At 44.9% G+C, this 24,341-nt stretch overlaps 1 protein-coding gene across 1 annotated transcript in view; it reads right to left on the bottom strand.

Moving 5' to 3' along the window:
• Nucleotides 1-24,341, bottom strand: part of LOC110504559 (unconventional myosin-XVI) — a 225,468-nt gene that overhangs the window by 53,893 nt on the left and 147,234 nt on the right. The window contains exons 26-27 of the mRNA XM_036975024.2: nucleotides 23,983-24,063; nucleotides 21,328-21,533 (exon numbers count right to left, since the gene is read on the bottom strand). Coding sequence (XP_036830919.2) covers nucleotides 21,328-21,533; nucleotides 23,983-24,063 — 287 coding nt within the window. The remainder of the gene's footprint in view (nucleotides 1-21,327; nucleotides 21,534-23,982; nucleotides 24,064-24,341) is intronic.

Genomic DNA, 24,341 nt, shown 5'->3' with positions numbered 1-24,341 from the left:
ATATCTAACAAATTCCACAACAAAAGCTAATACCTAACAAATTCCACAACAAAACCTAATATCTAACAATTCCACAGCAAAAGCTAATACCTAACAAATTCCACAACAAAACCTAATATCTAACAATTCCACAGCAAAAGCTAATACCTAACAAATTCCACAACAAAACCTAATATCTAACAATTCCACAGCAAAAGCTAATACCTAATAAATTCCACAGCAAAAGCTAATACCTAACAAATTCCACAACAAAACCTAATATCTAACAATTCCACAACAAAACCTAATATCTAACAAATTCCACAGCAAAAGCTAATACCTAACAAATTCCACAACAAAACCTAATATCTAACAATTCCACAACAAAACCTAATATCTAACAAATTCCACAACAAAACCTAATATCTAACAAATTCCACAACAAAACCTAATATCTAACAAATTCCACAACAAAACCTAATATCTAAGAATTCGCCTAATGGCATCGCTTAATGGTAAGGCTCGGATTGGGGCTGGTGATGGCACAGTCTGACCCTAGATTTGTGTCTCAGGCAGGTTATGAAGACCAGAACCACATATAGAAACTTTTCAGTTCTGGTGGGGCCTCTCGGATGACCCGCCCATTCAGAAACTAGAGGGGTCATAGGTTAATGGGGGTCAAAAGGCGGGCCAGCTCCGCAGCATCTGTTCCTATTGGTGTTGCCAGGGGCAACCACTGCTGTGAGAGGTCAGTTGGAAGAGGGGGAGGGATTGTTTTGGTCGAAGAGGAGAGGGACAGAGTGGGTCAGCTCTATATTGTGTTGTTAGAGACAGCCTTTGATCATTTGTGTTTGGGTGGAGAGAACACTGGTAAGGGATGTGTGGACAACTTTAACAACATGAATAACATACAGTATATTAACATAGCTTGATTCATGTGGGAGATTTTAAGAGAATAACTTGCGGGTTGAGTAATTTGTGGGGCCTTATGTCATTGGAAAAGCCAATTAAAAGGGTTGACATTCCCATTCTTCAGTTGACCAACAGATGTGCGGTGATCATACTAGCAATAAACAAGCTGTTATGCATTCTTTAGAGTCAGATAGTTACCCATATACACTTCTCTCTAAAGTTAGGATGCCGTGAAGGTAGGGTCAGCTCATCCCAGATCTGTGGTTAAGGTTGACTTCTCCCCGGAGTATATTATCCAGGTGGGTGCTTTACACTAGTGTACGCCCTAAGGTCTAATAACACACTCATAGTAGCCTTTATCCAATTACAGCTAGACTTCTCTGTGTGATCTGAACTTCCTCTGTTTCGTCGCCAGCTGATGTGTGACCCAGAGTGCAGACAGACAGGCTGTCCCTGTGTGATGATGTCACAGAGTGTCCCTGCTAAATGAGGCAAACCTAAATGAGCAGATGGTCGGAGACATAAACCACTCGTATTGTCAAAGTGTGTGTGTGAACTGTGTGTGTCTGTGTTAGTGGCGTAAGGGGGTTTAGAGTAGTCTGGAGAAGTCCAGACAAAGCTGTACTTTGTTTCTGTGTATGTGTTCATGTGTGTGTGCGTGTGTGTTTGTGTTGGTGTGCATATTTCAGTGTGTGCAAAATATTTTTTGAATTAGAGGAGTGGGTTCTCTCTGAACTCTCCCTAGCAGGATGGTGATGTCTGTACTCGAACCCACGCTAACCCACTCTAACCCACTCTAACCCTCTCTAACCCTCTCTAACCCTATCTAACCCTCTCTATCCCACTCTAACCCACTCTAACCCACTCTAACCCTCTCTAACCCACTCTAACCCTCTCTAAAGCCCTAATGGCTGATCACATTCATCACATGACACTTCACATGATATCAGTGTAGCTTACAGGCTTGCTAACTAGCCAAGGGTTCTTCATCCACAGTGAGTTCCGTTGGAATTTAAAGGTATTGGTCACTGATTACACAAAAGAGACAATTCCTTCAACCTCAAGACTTGGTTTTTGCTCTGACATACACTGTCAACAGTGGGACCTTATATAGACAGGTGTGTGACTTTCCAAATCATGTCCAATCAATTAAATTTACCACAGGTGAACTCCAAACAAGTTGCAGAAACATCTCAAGGATGATCAATGGAAACAGGATACATCTGAGCTCAATTTCAAGTCTCATAGCAAAGGGTCTAAATAGTTATGTAAATAAGGTTTTTCTGTTTTTTGTTTTTGTATACATTTGCAAAAAAATGAACCCCTGTTTCCACTTTGTCATTATGGGGTATTTTGTGTAGATTGCTGAGGTGAAAAAATATTGAATCTATTCAAGAATAAGGCTGTAAAAGAACAAAATGTGGTCAAAGGTTATGAATACTTTCCGAAGGCGCTGTATGTGTACATTTTGTATGTTTGTGTGTATGTGTGTATGTGTACATTTTGTATGTATGTGTGTATGTGTGTATGTGTGTATGTGTACATTTTGTATGTATGTGTGTATGTGTGTATGTGTACATTTTGTATGTATGTGTGTATGTGTGTATGTGTACATTTTGTATGTATGTGTGTATGTGTGTATGTGTACATTTTGTATGTATGTGTGTATGTGTGTATGTGTACATTTTGTATGTATGTGTGTATGTGTGTATGTGTACATTTTGTTTGTATGTGTGTATGTGTGTATGTGTACATTTTGTATGTATGTGTGTATGTGTGTATGTGTACATTTTGTATGTTTGTGTGTATGTGCATTTGTGCATGCATGCAGCCGTGCACATTTTTGTGTCTTTTTCTGTGCGCACATGCGTTTATACTCCAAGTCCATTCACCCTGACCTGTGCCATTCTTCTTCTCTCTCTCTCTCTTTCTTTTTGTACCACCCCCGGGTCTCAACAAACAGACGTTTAGAATGAATGAATGGATACAGGGAGGGAGGTTAATCAAGGAGGTGGAATACAATGCAGACTTCAGATATCTCAATTGCATTAGTATGGACTGCTCAGCTGCATTGATTTATGGTTTCATCTATTTTATTGTTGCTTTTATTTATCATTTCTGATACAGTATGTTTTTTTGTGGACAGGTTTATATTCCAGCACTGTGTAAGGCCAGATAATACCACTTGAACTTTGCACTCTTGTAAACCTGCCCCCTTTTATTGATTTCTGATGTCCTTCAGGTCAGGAGTCAGTTATTGGATTGTGGAAGTAAAGTTGCTATTATTGGATTTACTGTAGTCAATATATACTTATTTCTTCTAAGGTTTCTGGTTGAAACCACAATCAAAAGCACATGTATACAAAAACAAAAACAGAAATACCTTATTTACATAACTATTCAGACCCTTTGCTATGAGACTTGAAATTGAGCTCAGATGTATCCTGTTTCCATTGATCATCCTTGAGATGTTTCTGCAACTTGTTTGGAGTTCACCTGTGGTAAATTTAATTGATTGGACATGATTTGGAAAGTCACACACCTGTCTATATAAGGTCCCACTGTTGACAGTGTATGTCAGAGCAAAAACCAAGTCTTGAGGTTGAAGGAATTGTCCGTAGAGCTCCGAGACAGGATTGTGTTGAGGCACAGATCTGGGGAAGGATACCAAAACATTTCTGCAGCATTGAAGGTCCCCAAGAACACAGTGACCTCCATTATTGTTAAATGGAACAAGTTTGGAAACACCAAGACTCTTCCTAGAGCTGGCCACCCAGCAAACTGAACAATTGGGGAGAAGGGCCTTTGTCAGGGAGATGATCAAGAACCTGACAGTCACTTTGACAGAGCTCTAGAGTTCCTCTGTGGAGATGGGAGAACCTTCCAGAAGGACAGCAATCTCTGCAGCACTCCTCCAATCAGGCCTTTATGGTAGAGTGGCCAGGCAGAAGCCACTCATCAGTTAAAAGCACATGACAGCCCACTTTGAGTTTTCCAAAAGACACCTAAAGACTCTTGGACCATGAGAAACAAGATTCTCTGGGTCTGATGAAACCAAGATGGAACTCTCTGGCCTGAATGCCAAGCGTTACATCTGGAGGAAACCTGGCATCATCCCTACAGTGAAGCATGGTGGTGGTAGCATCATGCTTTGGGGATGTTTTTCAACGTCAGGGACTGGGAGACTTGCCATGGTCAAGGGAAAGATGACCAGAGCAAAGTACAGAGAGATCCTTGATGAAAATCTGCTCCAGAGTGCTCAGGAGCTCAGACTGGGGCGAAGGTTTACCTTCCAACAGGACAACAGCCATAAGCACAAAGCCAAGACAATGCAGGAGTGGCTTCGGGACAAGTCTCTGAATGTTCTTGAGTGGCCAAGCCAGAGCCCGGACTTGAACCTGATTGAACATTTCTGGAGAGACCTGAAAATAGCTGTGCAGCAACACTCCCCATCCAACATGACAGAGCTTGAAAGGATTTGCAGAGAGGAATGTGAGAAACTCCCCAAATACAGGTGTGCCAAGCTTGTAGCGTCATACCCAAGAAGACTACAGGCTGTAATCACTGCCAAAAGGTGCTACAACAAAGTACTGAGTAAATGGTCTGAATACTTATGTAAATGTGATATTTCAGTTTTATTTTGAATGCATTTGCAAAAATGTCTATAATCTGTTTTTTCTTTGTCATTATGGGGTATTGTGTGTAGATTGAGGAAAAAAACAATTTAATACATTTTAGAATAAAGATGTAACGTAACAAAATGTGGAAAAAGTCAAGGGATCTTGAATAATTTCTGAATGAACTGTGCTCACATCCTCATGGACTCACATCCTTACATCCATCTGCAAAGACACAGACACAAAACGTGTTCAAAAAGCAAAGCTCAACAGGAGGAGCCTCATAATGAGGTCTTAAAGTTTCCTAGCTGACTCAATTCTGACGTTTCCAAATGTGTTTTGAAAATGGTATCATCCCTTCAACTGGGTACAAAGTTTTCATTAAACCAATCCCAAAGTCATCAAAGAATGATCCAGGGGTCTCATTAAATTACAAACGCATCAGCATTATTAGCACAGTCCGCATGTTATACTCTGGGATGCTAAACAACAGGTTGACTCAGTATTTGGTCATGTCAGAATTACTTGTACATGAGCAGATAGGGTTTCATTAAACATGCCTTGTATAGATTTACACTGCACTCAGAAAGTATTCACACCCCTTGACTTTTTCCACATTTTGTTGTGTTACAGCCTGAATTTAAAATAGATTCAAATTATGGCAAGCCTAAATAAGTTCAGGAGTAAAAATGTGCTTAACAAGTAACGTAATAAGTTGCATCGACTGACTCTGTGTCCAGTAATAGTGTTAAGGATTTGCCCCTATTTAAAAAAAATAATCTTTGCCTAAAATGACATACTCAAATCTAACTGCCGGTAGCTCAGGCCCTGAAGCAAGGATATGCATATTCTTAGTACCATTTGAAAGGAAACACTTTGAAGTTTATGGAAATGTGAAAGGAATGTAGTAGAATATAACACAATAGATCTGGTAAAAGATAATACCAAGAAAAAAACAACCGTTCATTTGTAAAATTTTTACCATCATCTTTGAAATCAAGAGAAAGGCCATAATGTATTATTCCAGCCCAGGTACAATTTAGATTTTGGCCACTAGATGGCAGCAGTGTATGTCTAAAGTTTTAGACTGATCCAATGAACCATTTCTGCCCAAATGTGCCTAATTTGTTTATTAATAACTGTTCATGTTCAAAATTGTGTACTCTCCTTAAACAATAGCATGGTATTTTTTCACTGTAATAGCTACTGTAAATTGGACAGTGCCGTTAGATTAACACGAATGTAATCTTTCTGACAATATCAGATATGTCTATGTTCTGGTAAATTTTGTTGTTACTTACAACCTCATGCTAATCGCATTAGCCTACGTAAGGTCAACCGTCATGCAGGGGACCCGCTGATCCCGAAGAAGTTCTCAACATGATTTTTTTAATGACTACCTCATCTGTGAACCACACAGGTACCTCAGTAGAGCTGTGAATTTCAACCACATTCAACCACATTCAACCACAACGACCAGGGAGTTTTTCCAAAGGCTCACAAGTAAAGGGAAAGGGGAAGAGAAGGGCACCTATTGGTAGATGGGTAAAAAAGCAAACATTCAATATCCCTATGATCATGGTGAAGTTATTAACTACACTTTGGATGGTGTATCAATACACCCAGTCACTACAAAGATACAGGCATCCTTCCTAACTCAGTTGCCGGAAAGAAAGAAAGACACCCAGGGATTTTACCATGAGGCCAATGGTGACTTTGAAACAGTAACATGGCTGTGATAAGAGAAAACTGATGATCGATCAACAACATTATAGTTACTCCACAAAACTAATCTAATTGACAGAGTGAAAAGAAGGAAGCCTGCGTAGAATAAAAAGAATCCTAAACATGCATCCTGTTTCCAAAAATGCACTAAAGTAATACTGCAAGAAATGTGGCAAAGCAAATTAACTTTTTGTCCTGAATATAAAAAAGTGTTTTGTTTGGGGCAAATCCAATACAACACATTATTGAGTACTGTGCTCCATTTTTTCAAGCATAGTGGTGGCTGCATCATGTTATGGGTATGCTTGTAATCGTTGAGGAGCTTTTCAGGATAAAAAATGGAATGGAGCTTATCACAGGCAAAATCCTAGAGGAAAACTTGGTTCAGTCTGCTTTCCACCAGACACTGGGAGATTAATTCACCTTTTAGCAGGACAACAACCTAAATAAAAAGGCCAAATCTACACTGGAGTTGGTTACCAAGAAGACAGTGAATGTTCTTGAGTGTACGAGTTACAGTTTTGACTTAAATCTTCATGAAAATCTATGGCAAGACTTGGAAATGGTTGTCTAGCAACAATCAACTGTCACGCCTGCTCCCGCTGTCCACCGGTCCTGGCAACCCACATTACGCGTTCATGTCAACCATCATTATGCACACCTGCATCCCATCTTTATGCACACCTGAACTTCAACATTATCATGATTACTTCCCCTTTATTTAGCCCTCAGTAGCCTGTCTTCAGGCAGTGTTGGTTTTGTTTCCGTTCAGTAAGCTTGTCCTGTTTTGAATATTCTTCATGTTTCTTATTATGAAACTCACCTTCTGCACCTGCTTCCTGACTCCTAGTGTATACATTATATCAACAACCAATTTGACAGAGTTTGATTACATTTGAAAAGAATGATGGGAAAATATTGTACAATCCAGGATGTGGATAGCTACCCAGAAAGACTCACAGCTGTAATCGCTGCCTAAGGTGATTTGAGCATGTATTGACTCAGGTGTGTGAATACTTACGTAAATGAGATATTTCTGAATTGAATTTTCAATACATTTTCAAAAATGTCATAAAACATGTTTTCACTTTGTCATTATGAGGTATTGTGTGTAGATGGGTGAGAAAAAAAATCTATTGAATCCATCTTTAATTCAGTCTGTTACACAACACAATGTGTCAATGGGTATAACACTTTCTGAAGGCCCTGTAAACTGTATCCACTGTGATTAGAGCCACACTACAAGAATGTAAACCTACATATGTTTTGTTGATTTCCAAAAGGCCTTTGATTGGGTAACTAGAGATCTTCGTTGCTTTTAAATGTATAAATGCTGGAGTGGATGCAATTAAATCTCTATGTAGAGGTCCAGTCTCCTGTATACAGGTAAATTAGTTGAAGAATGGATGGTTTCTGTTTGAAGTGAAACAAGGAAGTGTGCTTTCCCAAACTTTGTTTGCCCTTTTGGTGAAGCAAATCAAGCACGCTAACCTAGGAGTTAAATTATATGACACGACCCTGGGGATACGATTGTATGCAGATTATGTTGTCATCCTTGCAGAGAGTGAGTTTGATCGGCAAGGTATGTTGAACACTGTCAATCTCTGGAGAACACTGTCAAAATGAAGATGAATGATTAACCAAGGTAAACCCAGGCAGGTAAAACCCAGATTAAGAGTAAACTAAGAAGTATGCATACCTCGCCTACGGAGAGCATGATCACACAGATTTTTGATTTGATTTTGTAATTTTGGAACAATGCCCCTAAACCTCACTTGCTCATATACGAACACCTTCCTAATATTGAGTTGCACCCTCTCAGAACAGCCTCAATTTTCGGGGCATGGGTTCTACAAGGTGTCGAAAGCGTTCCACAGGGATGCTGGCCCATGTTGACTCCAATGCTTCCCACAGTTGTGTCAAGTTGGCTGGATGTTCTTTGGGTGGTGGACCATTCTTGATACACACAGGAAACTGTTGAGCATGAAAAACCCAGCAGTGTTGCAGTTCTTGACTCAAATCGGTGAGCCTGGCACCTACTACCATACCCCGTTCAAAGGCACTTAAATCTTTTGTCTTGCCCATTCACCATCTGAATGGCACAGATACACAATCCATGTCTCAATTGTCTCAAGGCTTAAAAATCCTTCTTTAGCTTGTCTCCTCCCATTTATCTACGCTGATTGAAGTGGATTTAATAAGTGACATAATTAAGGGATCATAGCTTCCACCTGGATTCACCTGGTCAGTCTATTTCATGGAAAGATCAGGTGTTAATCATGTTTTGTACACTCCGTGTATATACCTTAATTCCTTTTTGATGAATGTATGACCTTTGAGGAGGGTGTAAAGACCTATAACAGATTGTGCAGGTAGAGCATTGGGGTCATCTTAAAATCTGTAAAGACCTTGGCTATCGTACATATTCATAGCTCTATAATTCATGTATGTGTCCTATTCTGAACTCCTGAAATATGGGGTTTGAAAGAATACAAAACAGCAAACTCTTTCAGAATAGAGCCATACAATGTTTTCTGGGAGTGCATAAGTTTTCCCCAAGCCTAGCTATTGAAGGAGACATGGGTTGTAGCCCTGTGAAGTAAGACAGAGGGGTGAAATGATGAGGTTATGGAACCGTCTTATCAATATGCCAGAATAACAAAAAAGGTTTTCAACTGGGATAAAACAATTACTCAATGCCACATTTCAGGAAGCTGATCTACAACACATATTTAGAAATATGTTATGATGCAATGTCAAGATGATCAAACACATTGTAAGTTAACCTTTAACCACAAAGAAAAATGGTTCAATGATATATGGCTTAAACCGCAGGTATATATGGGGCAGCAGGTAGCCTAGTGGTTAAAAGCATTGGGCCATTAACTGAAAGACCGCTGGTTCAAATCCCTGAGCTGACTAGGTGACAAAATTATGGATAATCATGAATGGATTGTGAATAATGATGAGTAGTTAGGCGTACAAGGGCACAACAATCACACCCCCCAAAAATGCTACCCTCCCCTGTTATTGGTAATGATGAGGTTTGCATGTTTTTTTTAAGCCTTTGAACAGCATCTCACTCATCATTATTCATGAATTTGTCTTAATCATGGCATTATCCTTAATGATGACAAGCATACTCATAACATGATGCAGCCACCACTAGGCTTGAAAATATGGAAAATGGTACTCAGTAATGTGTTGTATTGGATTTGCCCCAAACATGTGGCATTGCCATTCACTTTTTGTCCTGAATACAATGTGCTATACATTGTATTCAGGACAAAAAGTGAATGGCAATGCCACATTTTAAGCAGGATCATTTTAGTGACTTGTTGCAAACTGGATGCATGTTTTGGAATATTTATATTCTCTGTCAATTAGGTTAGTATTGTGGAATAGCTACATTGCTGTTGATCCATCCTCAGTTTTCTCCTATAACAGCCATTAAACTTGGCAACTGTTTTAAAGTCACCATTGGCCTCATGGTGAAATCCCTGTGCAGTTTGCTTCCTCTCTGGCGCCTGAGTCAGGACGGACACCTGTATCTTTGTAGTGACTGTGTTTATTGATACACCATCCAAAGTGTAATTAATAACTTCACCATGCTCAATGGTATATTCAATGTCCACTTTTTTTCTACCAATTGGTGCCCTTCTTTGCGAGGCATTGGAAAACCTCCCTGGTCTTTGTGGTTGAATCTGTGTTTGACTGTTTTCTTGACTGAGGGACCTTACAGTTAATTATATGTTTGGGGTACAGAGAAGAGGTAGTCATTCAAAAATCTGGTTAAACACTATTACTGCACACAGAGTGAATCCATGCAACGTATTATGTGACCTGAATGAATCGTAAATTAGGATGTGACAAAGTTACAGAGGGCACAAATATAGTACCCACCCAAAAATGCTAACCTTGTAATGGTGAGAGGTTAGCATGTCTTGGGGGTATGATAATCATTATTCAGGATTCATTCAGGACTGTTTCATAATCATGGTAGCATCCACATCAATCTAGAAGTGTTTAGAAACATATTATATTCTTATTTACAATAAAAGTGACTCCAAAATAACACAATACATTGTTAACCGTTTATTTTTATGGTGCACAAATCTGAAACAGACAGGCAGACAGATACAGACAGACACTGAAACAGACAGACACACAAACAGACACAGAAACAGACACAGAAACAGTCACAGAAACAAACTGTCACAGAAACAGACAGAAAAAGAAACAGACAGACACAGAAACAGACAGACAGATAAAGAGACAGACACAGAAACAGACAGAAAGATAGACAGACACAGAAACAGTCACAGAAACAAACAGTCACAGAAACAGACAGTCACAGAAACAAACAGACAGAGAAACAGACAGACACAGAAACAGACAGACATAAACAGACAGACAGAAACAAACCGACTCAGACAGACAGACACAGAAACAGCATCAGACAGACAGAAACAGACAGACACAGAAACAGACAGAAACAGAAACAGACTTACAGAAACAGACAGACAGACATAAACAGACAGACATAAACAGACAGACAGAAACAAACAGACTCAGACAGACAGACACAGAAACAGACAGACACAGACAGAAACAGAATGACGAATAACATATTGCACACAGGTTATTCTGAGCCAAACTCTACAAAGGTAATGCAAATTGGCCTGGCACTCAGACAAGCAGCCAAAGGCTAGTACATTACCATCACAATTAGTCTGACCAACTGCCAACGCACACACAAGACACCAACGCGCGAACACACACACCAGACACCAAACACACACGCCAGACACCAAACACACACACCAGACACCAACGCGCAAACACACACACCCAAGCGCCAGACAACCCAACCTCACCAGGGGACTAGCACCCCTTTGTGATGCTAACCTCACCGTCGACAATACGCCCAATCTACCCACCCACACACACACACACACACACACACACACACACACACACACACACACACACACACACACACACACACACACACACACACACACACACACACACACACACACACACACACACACACACACACACACACACACACACACACACACACACACACACACCTCTCTACCAGGAATAATTCCATTACAACTCTGTCAACAACAGATTAGACTCTCCACTGGGCCTCCATCAAAACAACTATGGCGGAAGAGTAGAGACTGGCTGTATCCAGATCTGTCTATTATCCACCAACCACAACCATCTGCTTCCTGTCTTTATGTTGTCCCTCACCTCAGATCTGTCTGTTATCCACCAACCACAACCATCTGCTTCCTGTCTTTATGTTGTCCCTCACTTCAGATCTGTCTATTATCCACCAACCACAACCATCTGCTTCCTGTCTTTATGTTGTCCCTCACCTCAGATCTGTCTATTATCCACCAACCACAACCATCTGCTTCCTGTCTTTATGTTGTCCCTCAACTCAGATCTGTCTGTTATCCACCAACCACAACCATCTGCTTCCTGTCTTTATGTTGTCCCTCACCTCAGATCTGTCTATTATCCACCAACCACAACCATCTGCTTCCTGTCTTTATGTTGTCCCTCACCTCAGATCTGTCTATTATCCACCAACCACAACCATCTGCTTCCTGTCTTTATGTTGTCCCTCACTTCAGATCTGTCTGTTATCCACCAACCACAACCATCTGCTTCCTGTCTTTATGTTGTCCCTCAACTCAGATCTGTCTGTTATCCACCAACCACAACCATCTGCTTCCTGTCTTTATGTTGTCCCTCACTTCAGATCTGTCTATTATCCACCAACCACAACCATCTGCTTCCTGTCTTTATGTTGTCCCTCACCTCAGATCTGTCTATTATCCACCAACCACAACCATCTGCTTCCTGTCTTTATGTTGTCCCTCAACTCAGATCTGTCTGTTATCCACCAACCACAACCATCTGCTTCCTGTCTTTATGTTGTCCCTCACCTCAGATCTGTCTATTATCCACCAACCACAAAAATCTGCTTCCTGTCTTTATGTTGTCCCTCACCTCAGATCTGTCTATTATCCACCAACCACAACCATCTGCTTCCTGTCTTTATGTTGTCCCTCAACTCAGATCTGTCTGTTATCCACCAACCACAACCATCTGCTTCCTGTCTTTATGTTGTCCCTCACCTCAGATCTGTCTATTATCCACCAACCACAACCATCTGCTTCCTGTCTTTATGTTGTCCCTCACCTCAGATCTGTCTATTATCCACCAACCACAACCATCTGCTTCCTGTCTTTATGTTGTCCCTCAACTCAGATCTGTCTGTTATCCACCAACCACAACCATCTGCTTCCTGTCTTTATGTTGTCCCTCACCTCAGATCTGTCTATTATCCACCAACCACAACCATCTGCTTCCTGTCTTTATGTTGTCCCTCACCTCAGATCTGTCTGTTATCCACCAACCACAACCATCTGCTTCCTGTCTTTATGTTGTCCCTCACTTCAGATATGTATGTTATCCACCAACCACAACCATCTGCTTCCTGTCTTTATGTTGTCCCTCACTTCAGATCTGTCTGTTATCCACCAACCACAACCATCTGCTTCCTGTCTTTATGTTGTCCCTCACCTCAGATCTGTCTGTTATCCACCAACCACAACCATCTGCTTCCTGTCTTTATGTTGTCCCTCACTTCAGATCTGTCTGTTATCCACCAACCACAACCATCTGCTTCCTGTCTTTATGTTGTACCTCACTTCAGATCTGTCTGTTATCCACCAACCACAACCATCTGCTTCCTGTCTTTATGTTGTCCCTCACCTCAGATCTGTCTATTATCCACCAACCACAACCATCTGCTTCCTGTCTTTATGTTGTCCCTCACTTCAGATCTGTCTGTTATCCACCAACCACAACCATCTGCTTCCTGTCTTTATGTTGTCCCTCACTTCAGATCTGTCTGTTATCCACCAACCACAACCATCTGCTTCCTGTCTTTATGTTGTCCCTCACCTCAGATCTGTCTGTTATCCACCAACCACAACCATCTGCTTCCTGTCTTTATGTTGTCCCTCACTTCAGATCTGTCTGTTATCCACCAACCACAACCATCTGCTTCCTGTCTTTATGTTGTCCCTCACCTCAGATCTGTCTGTTATCCACCAACCACAACCATCTGCTTCCTGTCTTTATGTTGTCCCTCACTTCAGATCTGTCTGTTATCCACCAACCACAACCATCTGCTTCCTGTCTTTATGTTGTCCCTCACCTCAGATCTGTCTGTTATCCACCAACCACAACCATCTGCTTCCTGTCTTTATGTTGTCCCTCACCTCAGATCTGTCTGTTATCCACCAACCACAACCATCTGCTTCCTGTCTTTATGTTGTCCCTCACTTCAGATCTGTCTGTTATCCACCAACCACAACCATCTGCTTCCTGTCTTTGTGTTGTCCCTCAACTCAGATCTGTCTGTTATCCACCAACCACAACCATCTGCTTCCTGTCTTTATGTTGTCCCTCACCTCAGATCTGTCTGTTATCCACCAACCACAACCATCTGCTTCCTGTCTTTATGTTGTCCCTCACCTCAGATCTGTCTGTTATCCACCAACCACAACCATCTGCTTCCTGTCTTTATGTTGTCCCTCACCTCAGATCTGTCTATTATCCACCAACCACAACCATCTGCTTCCTGTCTTTATGTTGTCCCTCACCTCAGATCTGTCTGTTATCCACCAACCACAACCATCTGCTTCCTGTCTTTATGTTGTCCCTCACCTCAGATCTGTCTGTTATCCACCAACCACAACCATCTGCTTCCTGTCTTTATGTTGTCCCTCACTTCAGATCTGTCTGTTATCCACCAACCACAACCATCTGCTTCCTGTCTTTATGTTGTCCCTCACCTCAGATATGTCTGTTATCCACCAACCACAACCATCTGCTTCCTGTCTTTATGTTGTCCCTCACTTCAGATCTGTCTGTTATCCACCAACCACAACCATCTGCTTCCTGTCTTTATGTTGTCCCTCACTTCAGATCTGTCTGTTATCCACCAACCACAACCATCTGCTTCCTGTCTTTATGTTGTCCCTCACCTCAGATCTGTCTGTTATCCACCAACCACAACCATCTGCTTCCTGTCTTTATGTTGTCCCTCACTTCAGATCTGTCTGTTATCCACCAACCACAACCATCTGCTTCCTGTCTTTATGTTGTCCCTCACTTCAGATCTGTCTGTTATCCACCAACCACAACCATCTGCTTCCTGTCTTTATGTTGTCCCTCACCTCAGATCTGTCTGTTATCCACCAACCACAACCATCTGCTTCCTGTCTTTATGTTGTCCCTAACCTCAGATCTGTCTATTATCCACCAACCACAACCATCTGCTTCCTGTCTTTATGTCCCTCACCCCAGCATGACTGGACTGTTTCAATCTGTTGGTCAAGTCATTTATAACATTAATGAGTTAACAATAAGACACTTAGTTATAAGTAATATGGTACTTAGTTGATCTGGCAGTAATCATTAGCTCATCTGGATTCCACTGTTACTGCTTTAGGAGAAAAACCTGGTTTATCTTCAAAGACTAACATTCCACCATCACACACTAGGAGAAAATGTGTGTGTGGCTGTAATGTCCATTCTTATTACTTTAGACAGGTAGACAGGGTGTGAAGTGTGTGTGTGTGTGTATCCCTGCATGCAGGAGAGAGTGAGAGAGAGTGTGTGTTTGTGTTTGTATGTGATTGTTTGTGTGAGTGTGTGTGTGTGTGTGTGTGTGTGTGTGTGTGTGTGTGTGTGTGTGTGTGTGTGTGTGTGTGTGTCCTGGCGGGACCTCTGGGAGCACAATAGTGTTTACTCCATCAGGGGTAGTGGAAACTTTTGGGAGATCACGTGACCAATGTGTGTGTCCTCTTTCATTATCTGGTGGAATGTACACGGTAATCCCTTTATCATCAGAGAGAGAGAGAGAGAGAGAGAGAGAGAGAGATGGTGAGAGAGAGAGATGGTGAGAGAGAGAGAGAGAGATGTGAGAGAGAGAGAGAGAGAGAGAGAGAGAGAGAGAGAGAGATGGTGAGAGAGAGAGAGAGAGAGAGAGAGAGAGAGAGAGCGATGGTGAGGGAAAGATTGTGAGAGGAGTCAAAGAGGACTAAGAGGGGATAGTGATAGAGGGAGAGGATTGAGAGGGGAGAGAGAGGGGGAGAGGATATAGGCGGGAGAGGATGGAGGGGAGAGAGAGGGGCAGAGGGTTGAGAAGGGAGGGAGAGAGGATCGAGAGGAGAGAGAGGGGCAGAGGGTTGAAAAGGGAGGGAGAGAGGGAGAGGATGGAGAGGGTTGAGAGGGGAGGGAGAGAGGTAGAGGGGCAGAGGGTTGAGAGGGGAGGGAGAGAGGATTGAGAGGAGAGAGAGGGGCAGAGGGTTGAAAAGGGAGGGAGAGAGGGAGAGGATGGAGAGGGGAGAGAGAGGGGCAAAGGGTTGAAAAGGGAGGGAGAGAGAGAGGGAGAGGATGGATAGGGGAGAGAGAGGGGCAGAGGGTTGAGGAGGGAGGGAGAGAGGGAGAGGATGGAGAGGGGCAGAGAGAGGGGCAGAGGGTTGAGAAGGGAGGGAGAGAGGGAGAGGATGGAGAGGGGCAGAGGGTTGAGAGGGGAGGGAGAGAGGGAGAGGATGGAAAGGGGCAGGGAATTGAGAGGGGAGGAAGAGAGGGAGAGGATGGAGAGGGTAGAGAGAGGGGCAGAGAGTTGAGAGTGGAGGAGAGGATGGAGAGGGGAGAGAAGAGACATTGCTTTGGCAATGTTAACATGTGTTTCCCATGCCAATAAAGCCCTTAAATTGAATTTGAAATTGCATTGAGAGAGAGGATGGAGAGCGGAGAGATGGAGAGGGGAGAGAGAGGTTGAGATAGACATGTGGGTTAGAAAAAGAGATAGATGAAGGGAACTCAACCTATTCACAGTATGGAATGAAGAGGTTGAGCTGAGAATGATTCTGAGAATCAAAGGAAGAGGTGCAAACGGAACATAAAACCTCTCCCTACATCACAACGGACAGAACATATCCCAGAAGAAGACAGGAATAGCCAGTAATAATGGAGAGATTAGGTTTGATAGAAGGAATGAAGGAGATTAAAATATAAATGGGAAAAAAAGAAGTGTGAAAAGGGAGAAGGAAATTATTATAAAGTTTAGTGGGGGACACTATGAACCTCTTCAGAAGTCACTCTGACATGTTACAGACTCACACGTGTGTGTGTGTGTGTGTGTGTGTGTGTGTGTGTGTGTGTGTGTGTGTGTGTGTATGTCAGGGTGACACGTGGGAGAAGGTGGTGTGTACTTATCAGGTACAGCAGGCTTGCACCCATCGCACACACTGTTTCCCATCTCCTCAAGACATCCTTTAGATCGGTGTTATTGAGCAAAACCACTTTGTGCCTGCCATATTAAGGATCACAGTGACCTGGCAGTTAGCTATGAAAGAGAGAGAGAGAGAGAGAGAGAGAGAGAGAGAGAGAGAGAGAGAGAGAGAGCGAGAGAGCGAGAGACCATGAATACAAATTCCATCTAGACACCGTTGCCCTAGAGCACACAAAATACTATACATACCTCAGCCTAAACATCAGCGCCACAGGTCAATTCCACAAAGCTGAGAGACAACGGAAGAAGGGCATTCTATTCCATCAAAAGGAAAATAAAATTCAACATACAAACTGGTATCTAAAAATACTTGAATCAGTTATAGAACCCATTACCGTTTATGGTTGAGAGGTCTGGGGTCTGCTCACCAACCAATAATTCATAAAAGGACAAACACCAAATTGAGAATCTGCACGCAGAATTCTGCAAAAATATCCTCTGTGTCCAACGTAGAACACCAAATAATGCATGCAGAGCAGAATTAGGTAAATACCTGCTAATTATCAAAATATGGCATGGAGAAGGTACGGAGAAGACAGGTAGATGGCAAGGGAGAGTCCAGGGAAAAGATAGGGAGAAAGCAGGGAGAAGATAGGGAGATGGCAAGGAGAAGGCAGGGAGAATACATGGATAAGGCAGGTAGAGGGCAAGGGAGAGCGCAGGGAGAAGGCAGGGAGAAGTCAGGCAGATGGCAAGGGAGATGGCATGACAACATATGTGTCCCATGTCAGTAAAGCCCTTGAATTGAATTGAGAGAGAGAGACATGTTGACTATGTATACGAGAGGCTGGTCTTCTGTCCAGGTCACGCTGACCTGAAGAAAAACTCTAAGTTGGTAACTTCCACATGAGCATTATGTGTGTAGGTGTGTGTGGGGGGTGGGGAACCCAACAAGAGTCTAATGTGTGGGGGGTGGGGAACCCACCAACAGTCTAATGTGTGGGGGGTGGGGAACCTACCAAGAGTCTAATGTGTGGGTGGTGGGGAACCCACCAAGAGTCTAATGTGTGGGTGGTGCGGAACCCACCAAGAGTCTAATGTGTGGGGGTGGGGAACCCACCAAGAGTCTAATGTGTGGGGGTGGGGAACCCACCAAGAGTCTAATGTGTGGGGGTGGGGAACCCACCAAGAGTCTAATGTATGCTGTAAAAGGACAATTAGCAAAGAGAGATGGCAAGGGAGAGTGCAGAGAGCTGGCAGGGAGAAGATAGGGAGATGGCAAGGAGAGGGCAGGGAGAAGATAGGGAGAAAGCAGGGAAAAGGCAGGGCGAAGATAGGGAGATGGCAGGGAGAAGATAGGGAGAAAGCAGGGAGAAGATAGGGAGAAAGCAGGGAGAAGGCAGGGCGAAGATAGGGAGAAGATAGGGAGATGGCTGGGAGAAGGCAGGAAGAAGGCAGGGAGAAGATAGGGAGAGTGCAGGGAGAAGGCAGGGAGAAGATAGGGAGATGGCAGGGAGAAGGCAGGGAGAAGACAGGTAGATGGCAAGGAGAGTTCAGGGAGAAGGCAGGGAGAAGACAGGTAGATGGCAAGGGAGAGTGCAGGGAGAAGATAGGTAGATGGCAAGGAGAGTTCAGGGAGAAGGCAGGGAGAAGACAGGTACATGGCAAGGGAGAGTTCAGGGAGAAGATAGGTAGATGGCAAGGGAGAGTGCAGGGAGAAGGCAGGGAGAGTGCAGGGAGAAGGCAGGGAGAAGACATGGAGAAGGCAGGTAGAGGGCATGGGAGAGCACAGGGAAAAGGCAGGTAGATGGCAAGGGAGATGGCAGGTTGATGGCAAGGGAGACGGCAGGTAGATGGCAAGGGAGACGGCAGGGAGAAGGCAGGGAGAAGACAGGTAGATGGCAAGGGAGACGGCAGGGAGAAGGCAGGGAGAAGACAGGTAGATGGCAAGGGAGACGGCAGGGAGAAGGCAGGGAGAAGACAGGTAGATGGTAAGGGAGAGTGCAGGGAGAAGATAGGTAGAAGGCAGGTAGAGGGCAAGGGAGAGTGCAGGGAGATGATAGGGAGATGGCAGGGAGAAGACAGGGAGAAGACATGGAGAAGGCAGGTAGAGGGCAAGGGAGAGCGCAGGGAGAAGGCAGGGAGAAGACACGTAGAGGGCAAGGGAGAGTGCAGGGAGAAGATAGGTAGATAGCAAGGGAGAGTGCAGGGAGAAGATAGGGAGATGGCAGGGAGAAGATAGGAAGATGGCAGGGAGTAGACAGGGAGAAGGCAGGTAGAAGGCAGGTAGAGGAAAGGGAGAGCGCATGGAGAAGGCAGGGAGAAGACAGGTAGATGGCAAGGGAGATGGCAGGTAGATGGCAAGGGAGATGGCATGGAGAAGGCTGGGAGAAGACAGGTAGATGGCAAGGGAGAGTGCAGGGAGAAGATAGGTAGATGGCAGGTAGATGGCAAGGGAGAGTGCAGGGAGAAGGCAGGTAGATGGCAGGTAGATGGCAAGGGAGAGTGCAGGGAGAAGATAGGTAGATGGCAAGGGAGAGGGCAGGGAGAAGATAGGGAGATGGCAGGGAGAAGGCAGGTAGAAGACATGGGGATGGCAGGTAGAGGGCAAGGGAGAGCGCGGGGAGAAGGCAGGTAGATGGCAAGGGAGAGTGCAGGGAGAAGATAGGTAGATGGCAAGGGAGAGGGCATGGAGAAGATAGGGAGATGGCAGGGAGAAGGCAGGTAGAAGACATGGGGATGGCAGGTAGAGGGCAAGGGAGAGCGCGGGGAGAAGGCAGGTAGATGGCAAGGGAGATGGCAAGGAGAAGGCAGGGAGAAGACAGGTAGATGGCAAGGGAGAGTCCAGGGAGAAGATAGGGAGAAAGCAGGGAGAAGATAGGGAGATGGCAAGGAGAAGGCAGGGAGAATACATGGAGAAGGCAGGTAGAGGGCAAGGGAGAGCGCAGGGAGAAGGCAGGTAGATGGGAAGGGAGATGGCAGGTAGATGGCAAGAGAGATGGCATGACAACATATGTTTCCCATGTCAGTAAAGCCCTTGAATTGAATTGAGAGTGAGAGACATGTTGACTATGTATACGAGAGGCTGTACTTCTGTCCTGGTCACGCTGACCTGAAGAAAAACTCTAAGTTGGTAACTTCCACCTGAGCATTATGTGTGTAGGTGTGTGTGGGGGGTGGGGAACCCACCAAGAGTCTAATGTGTGGGGGGTGGGGAACCCACCAACAGTCTAATGTGTGGGGGTGGGGAACCCACCAAGAATCTAATGTGTGGGGCTGGGGAACCCACAGAGAGTCTAATGTGTGGGGGGTGGGGAACCCACCAAGAGTCAAATGTGTGGGGGTGGGGAACCCACCAAGAGTCTAATGTGTGGGGGTGGGGAACCCACCATGAGTCTAATGTATGCTGTAAAAGGACAATTAGCAAAGAGATATGGCAAGGGAGAGTGCAGGGAGAAGGCAGGGAGAAGATAGGGAGATGGCAGGGAGAAGGCAGAGAGAAGATAGGGAGATGGCAGGGAGAAGATAGGGAGATGGCAAGGAGAAGGCAGGGAGAAGATAGGGAGATGGCAGGGAGAAGGCAGAGAGAAGACAGGTAGATGGCTAGGGAGAGTGCAGGGAGAAGATAGGTAGATGGCAAGGGAGAGTGCAGGGAGAAGATAGGTAGATGGCAGATAGATGGCAAGGGAGAGTGCAGGGAGATGGCAAGAGAGATGGCAGTGAGAAGGCAGGGAGAAGACAGGTAGATGCAAGGGAGAGTGCAGGGAGAAGGCAGGGTGAAGACAGGTAGAGGGCAAGGGAGAGTGCAGGGAGAAGATGGGTAGATGGCAGGTAGATGGCAAGGGAGATGGCAGGTAGATGGCATATGAGATGGCATGGAGAAGGAAGGGAGAAGACAGGTAGATGGCAAGGGAGAGCGCAGGGAGAAGATAGGTAGATGGCAAGGGAGAGTGCAGGGAGAAGGCAGGGAGAAGACAGGTAGAGGGCAAGGGAGAGTGCAGGGAGAAGATAGGTAGATGGCAGGTAGATGGCAAGGGAGATGGCAGGTAGATGGCAAGGGAGATGGCAGGTAGATGGCAAGGGAGATGGCATGGAGAAGACAGGGTATGATGCTCCCTGTGCTGCTACAGTACAGACCTTTACAGAGAGGACACATCCTCCCATCACACAGACCTCTACAGAGAGGATACATACTCCCATCACACAGACCTCTATAGAGAGGACACATACTCCCATCACACAGACCTTTACAGAGAGGACATACTCACATCACACAGACCTTTACAGAGAGGACACATCCGCCATCACACAGACCTCTACAGAGAGGACACATCCCCCATCACACAGACCTCTACAGAGAGGACACATCCCCCATCACACAGACCTCTGTAGAGAGGACACATTCTCCCATCACACAGACCTCCATCACACAGTGACCCACCACACTCACAGGCCTGGTTCCATTTCAGCCCATAGCCCATTCACCTAGCCCCTACCTCTTCAGTCTTCACAGATCTGAAAAGATTGGATAAGCGGGAGAAGCTTCTCAAAACTAATTCAAAGTCAAGATTGAGCCATCCACATCCTTTTACACCGTTTGGATTCCTTCAGATCTACAAACTGGGGAAAGGGCTGTCTGGGCTGAAACGGAACCTGACAATAGAGGCCAATACAAATCCATTATGAATCAGTGCCATGTCTGTCCTCCCTCTTCAAGTTCTACTGGAGCAGCAGGCACGGTATGGTGGTACCTACCTTGTGAGGAAGCTGTTGAAGGGCAGGCGTACAGGGTAGCCATAGCGGATCATCCGGACCATCTCCAGCACCCCGACGTACTGCAGCTGGGTAGACACGTGGCAACTGTCAAAGCTGTCCGCCATGTCACTGCTGTTGGGGCGTACACACTCCACAAAGTGAGGGGTGCACGCCTGTAGCTTACTGACCACCTCTGACAGAGAGTTCTGAAAGGGGGAGGGGGGGGGATATTGTTTCATGTTGTAGTTCATGTTCCTTATGCACATGGAAATGGAGTTGAACCTTTTCCTCAGTCCTAGACCTTATCACTTTCAAACATGTGAAAGCAATGGCATTGGTATCAGCTTCAATATGGATAGTTCCTCAACCTGGAATAGTTCCTCAACCTGAAATAGTTCCTCAACCTGGAATAGTTCCTCAACCTGGAAGAGTTCCTCAACCTGGAATAGTTCCTCAACCTGGAATAGTTCCTCAACCTGGAATAGTTCCTCAACCTGGAAGAGTTCCTCAACCTGGAATAGTTCCTCAACCTGGAAGAGTTCCTCAACCTGGAATAGTTCCTCAACCTGGAATAGTTCCTCAACCTGGGCTAGTTCCTCAACCTGGAATAGTTCCTCAACCTGGAATAGTTCCTCAACCTGGAATAGTTCCTCAACCTGAAATAGTTCCTCAACCTGGAATAGTTCCTCAACCTGGAATAGTTCCTCAACCTGAAATAGTTCCTCAACCTGGAATAGTTCCTCAACCTGGAAGAGTTCCTCAACCTGGAATAGTTCCTCAACCTGGAAGAGTTCCTCAACCTGGAAGAGTTCCTCAACCTGGAAGAGTTCCTCAACCTGGAATAGTTCCTCAACCTGGAATAGTTCCTCAACCTGGACCAGTTCCTCAACCTGGAATAGTTCCTCAACCTGGAAGAGTTCCTGAACCTGGAATAGTTCCTCAACCTGGAATAGTTCCTCAACCTGGAAGAGTTCCTCAACCTGGAAGAGTTCCTCAACCTGGAAGAGTTCCTCAACCTGGAATAGTTCCTCAACCTGGAATAGTTCCTCAACCTGGACCAGTTCCTCAACCTGGAATAGTTCCTCAACCTGGAAGAGTTCCTGAACCTGGAATAGTTCCTCAACCTGGAATAGTTCCTCAACCTGGAATAGTTCCTCAACCTGGACCAGTTCCTCAACCTGGAATAGTTCCTCAACCTGGAATAGTTCCTCAACCTGGGCTAGTTCCTCAACCTGGAATAGTTCCTCAACCTGGGCTAGTTCCTCAACCTGGAATAGTTCCTCAACCTGGAATAGTTCCTCAACCTGGAATAGTTCCTCAACCTGGGCTAGTTCCTCAACCTGGGCTAGTTCCTCAACCTAGGCTAGTTCCTCAACCTGGGCTAGTTCCTCAACCTGGAATAGTTCCTCAACCTGGAATAGTTCCTCAACCTGGAATAGTTCCTCAACCTGGAATAGTTCCTCACCCATTTGATGCCATACTGTATAGTCTATAGAGATCTGTAGGCTTGGCAAGTACTGTGTCTACAGTAGAGCTCTTAGGACTGAACTGAACACATAACTTCTCCACACAGAGGAAGGTGTGTGTGTGTGTGTGTGTGTGTGTGTGTGTGTGTGTGTGTGTGTGTGTGTGTGTGTGTGTGTGTGTGTGTGTGTGTGTGTGTGCGTGTGAAGGGGGAGGATGTCATGGTCGGGGTTCCCTTGGTGTGGTCAGCGGTCGCCAAGACAACAGTGAGTGAGGAGTGATGTCATGGCGTATGTGTGTGATGAAGTAGTCTGATTGCTTAGGGTGTGTTGCCTCTGTAGGGACCAGCAACACAAAGGCCTCTTTACCCTGACTAAGGCTGGGTGAGTGTGTTTCTCAGACACTAAATACACCGGCGCCACTCGAACACGCCATACACACATTTCTGTTTCTTACCACTCCTTAATTACATCGCTCTGTACTGTACGTGTGTATTAGTAGGCTACTGTACTGCTAGCCATAACGTCAGACGCACGCACGCACACATGCACGCACGCACGCTCACACACGCTCACACACACACAGATCCCGTTGTTCATTGTTCATTCATACATTCAGAGGGCTTAATGCTTGACTGGGTACAGCGTGATTCTTCATCCCACACTCTCATTCTCTCTTCTCTCTCTCTCCCGCCCTCCTTCTCTCCTCTCTCTCTCTTTTCCCCTCCCTCTCTCCCTCTCTCCCTCTCTCCCTCTCCTTCTCTTCTCTCTCTCTCCTTCTCTCCTCTCTCCCCCTCTCTCTCTCCCTCTCTCCCTCTCCCCCTCTCCTTCTCTCCTCTCTCTCTCCTTCTCTCCATTCACTGTTAGACCACAGTTCTGGTCTGCTGGCACCACACTGTTCTCATTCAAGGGATCCATCTAAATGAATGTTGTTTCACATGTATCAACTACAGATTACTACCACATTTTATAGACGTCTTTTGTCATTTGTTGTGGTTCAGAGATCAGGGGTCGCATCCAAAATGGCCCCCTATTCCCTATACCTTTGACCAGAGGAAAGCACTCTATGCAGACAGGGTCATGGTCAGCTAGAGAGGTAGAATTACATTATTGTTTAGGTTGAGGTGAGTGGATCCCTACTGGAGAAAGTGTTTGTGTTATGGTTGAGGTTTGGTCCAGTGCTACTGCTTACCCTCAGCTGCACAGCGACCGTAACTGGACCACACCTCTCCAGCCTCTGCAGGAAAGAAGTCGCTCCCTTCTTCTTCAAGAGCTGAGAGAGAGAAAGAGGTGAAGGGGAAGAGAGAGAGAGAGAGAGAGAGACAGAGAGAGAGAGGGAGAGAGACAGAGAGCGAGAGAGAGAGAGAGAGAGAGAGAGAGAGAGACAGAGAGAGAGAGGGAGAGAGACAGAGAGAGAGAGAGAGAGACAGAGAGAGAGAGAGAGAGAGAGAGAGAGAGAGAGAGAGAGAGATCTAGTAGAGGTTATGAAGTCCTCCAGCGGGACGTTTTCTGGCATCATTGTAAGAACAGGATATTTTCTAACAGAGGGGT

This window comes from Oncorhynchus mykiss, chromosome 3 (genome assembly GCF_057628025.1).
Source record: "Oncorhynchus mykiss isolate SJ-2025 chromosome 3, ASM5762802v1, whole genome shotgun sequence".
NCBI lineage: Eukaryota > Metazoa > Chordata > Actinopteri > Salmoniformes > Salmonidae > Oncorhynchus > Oncorhynchus mykiss.
Note: the sequence above shows the minus strand (reverse complement) of the source record. Positions and strands in the feature narration are given on the sequence as shown.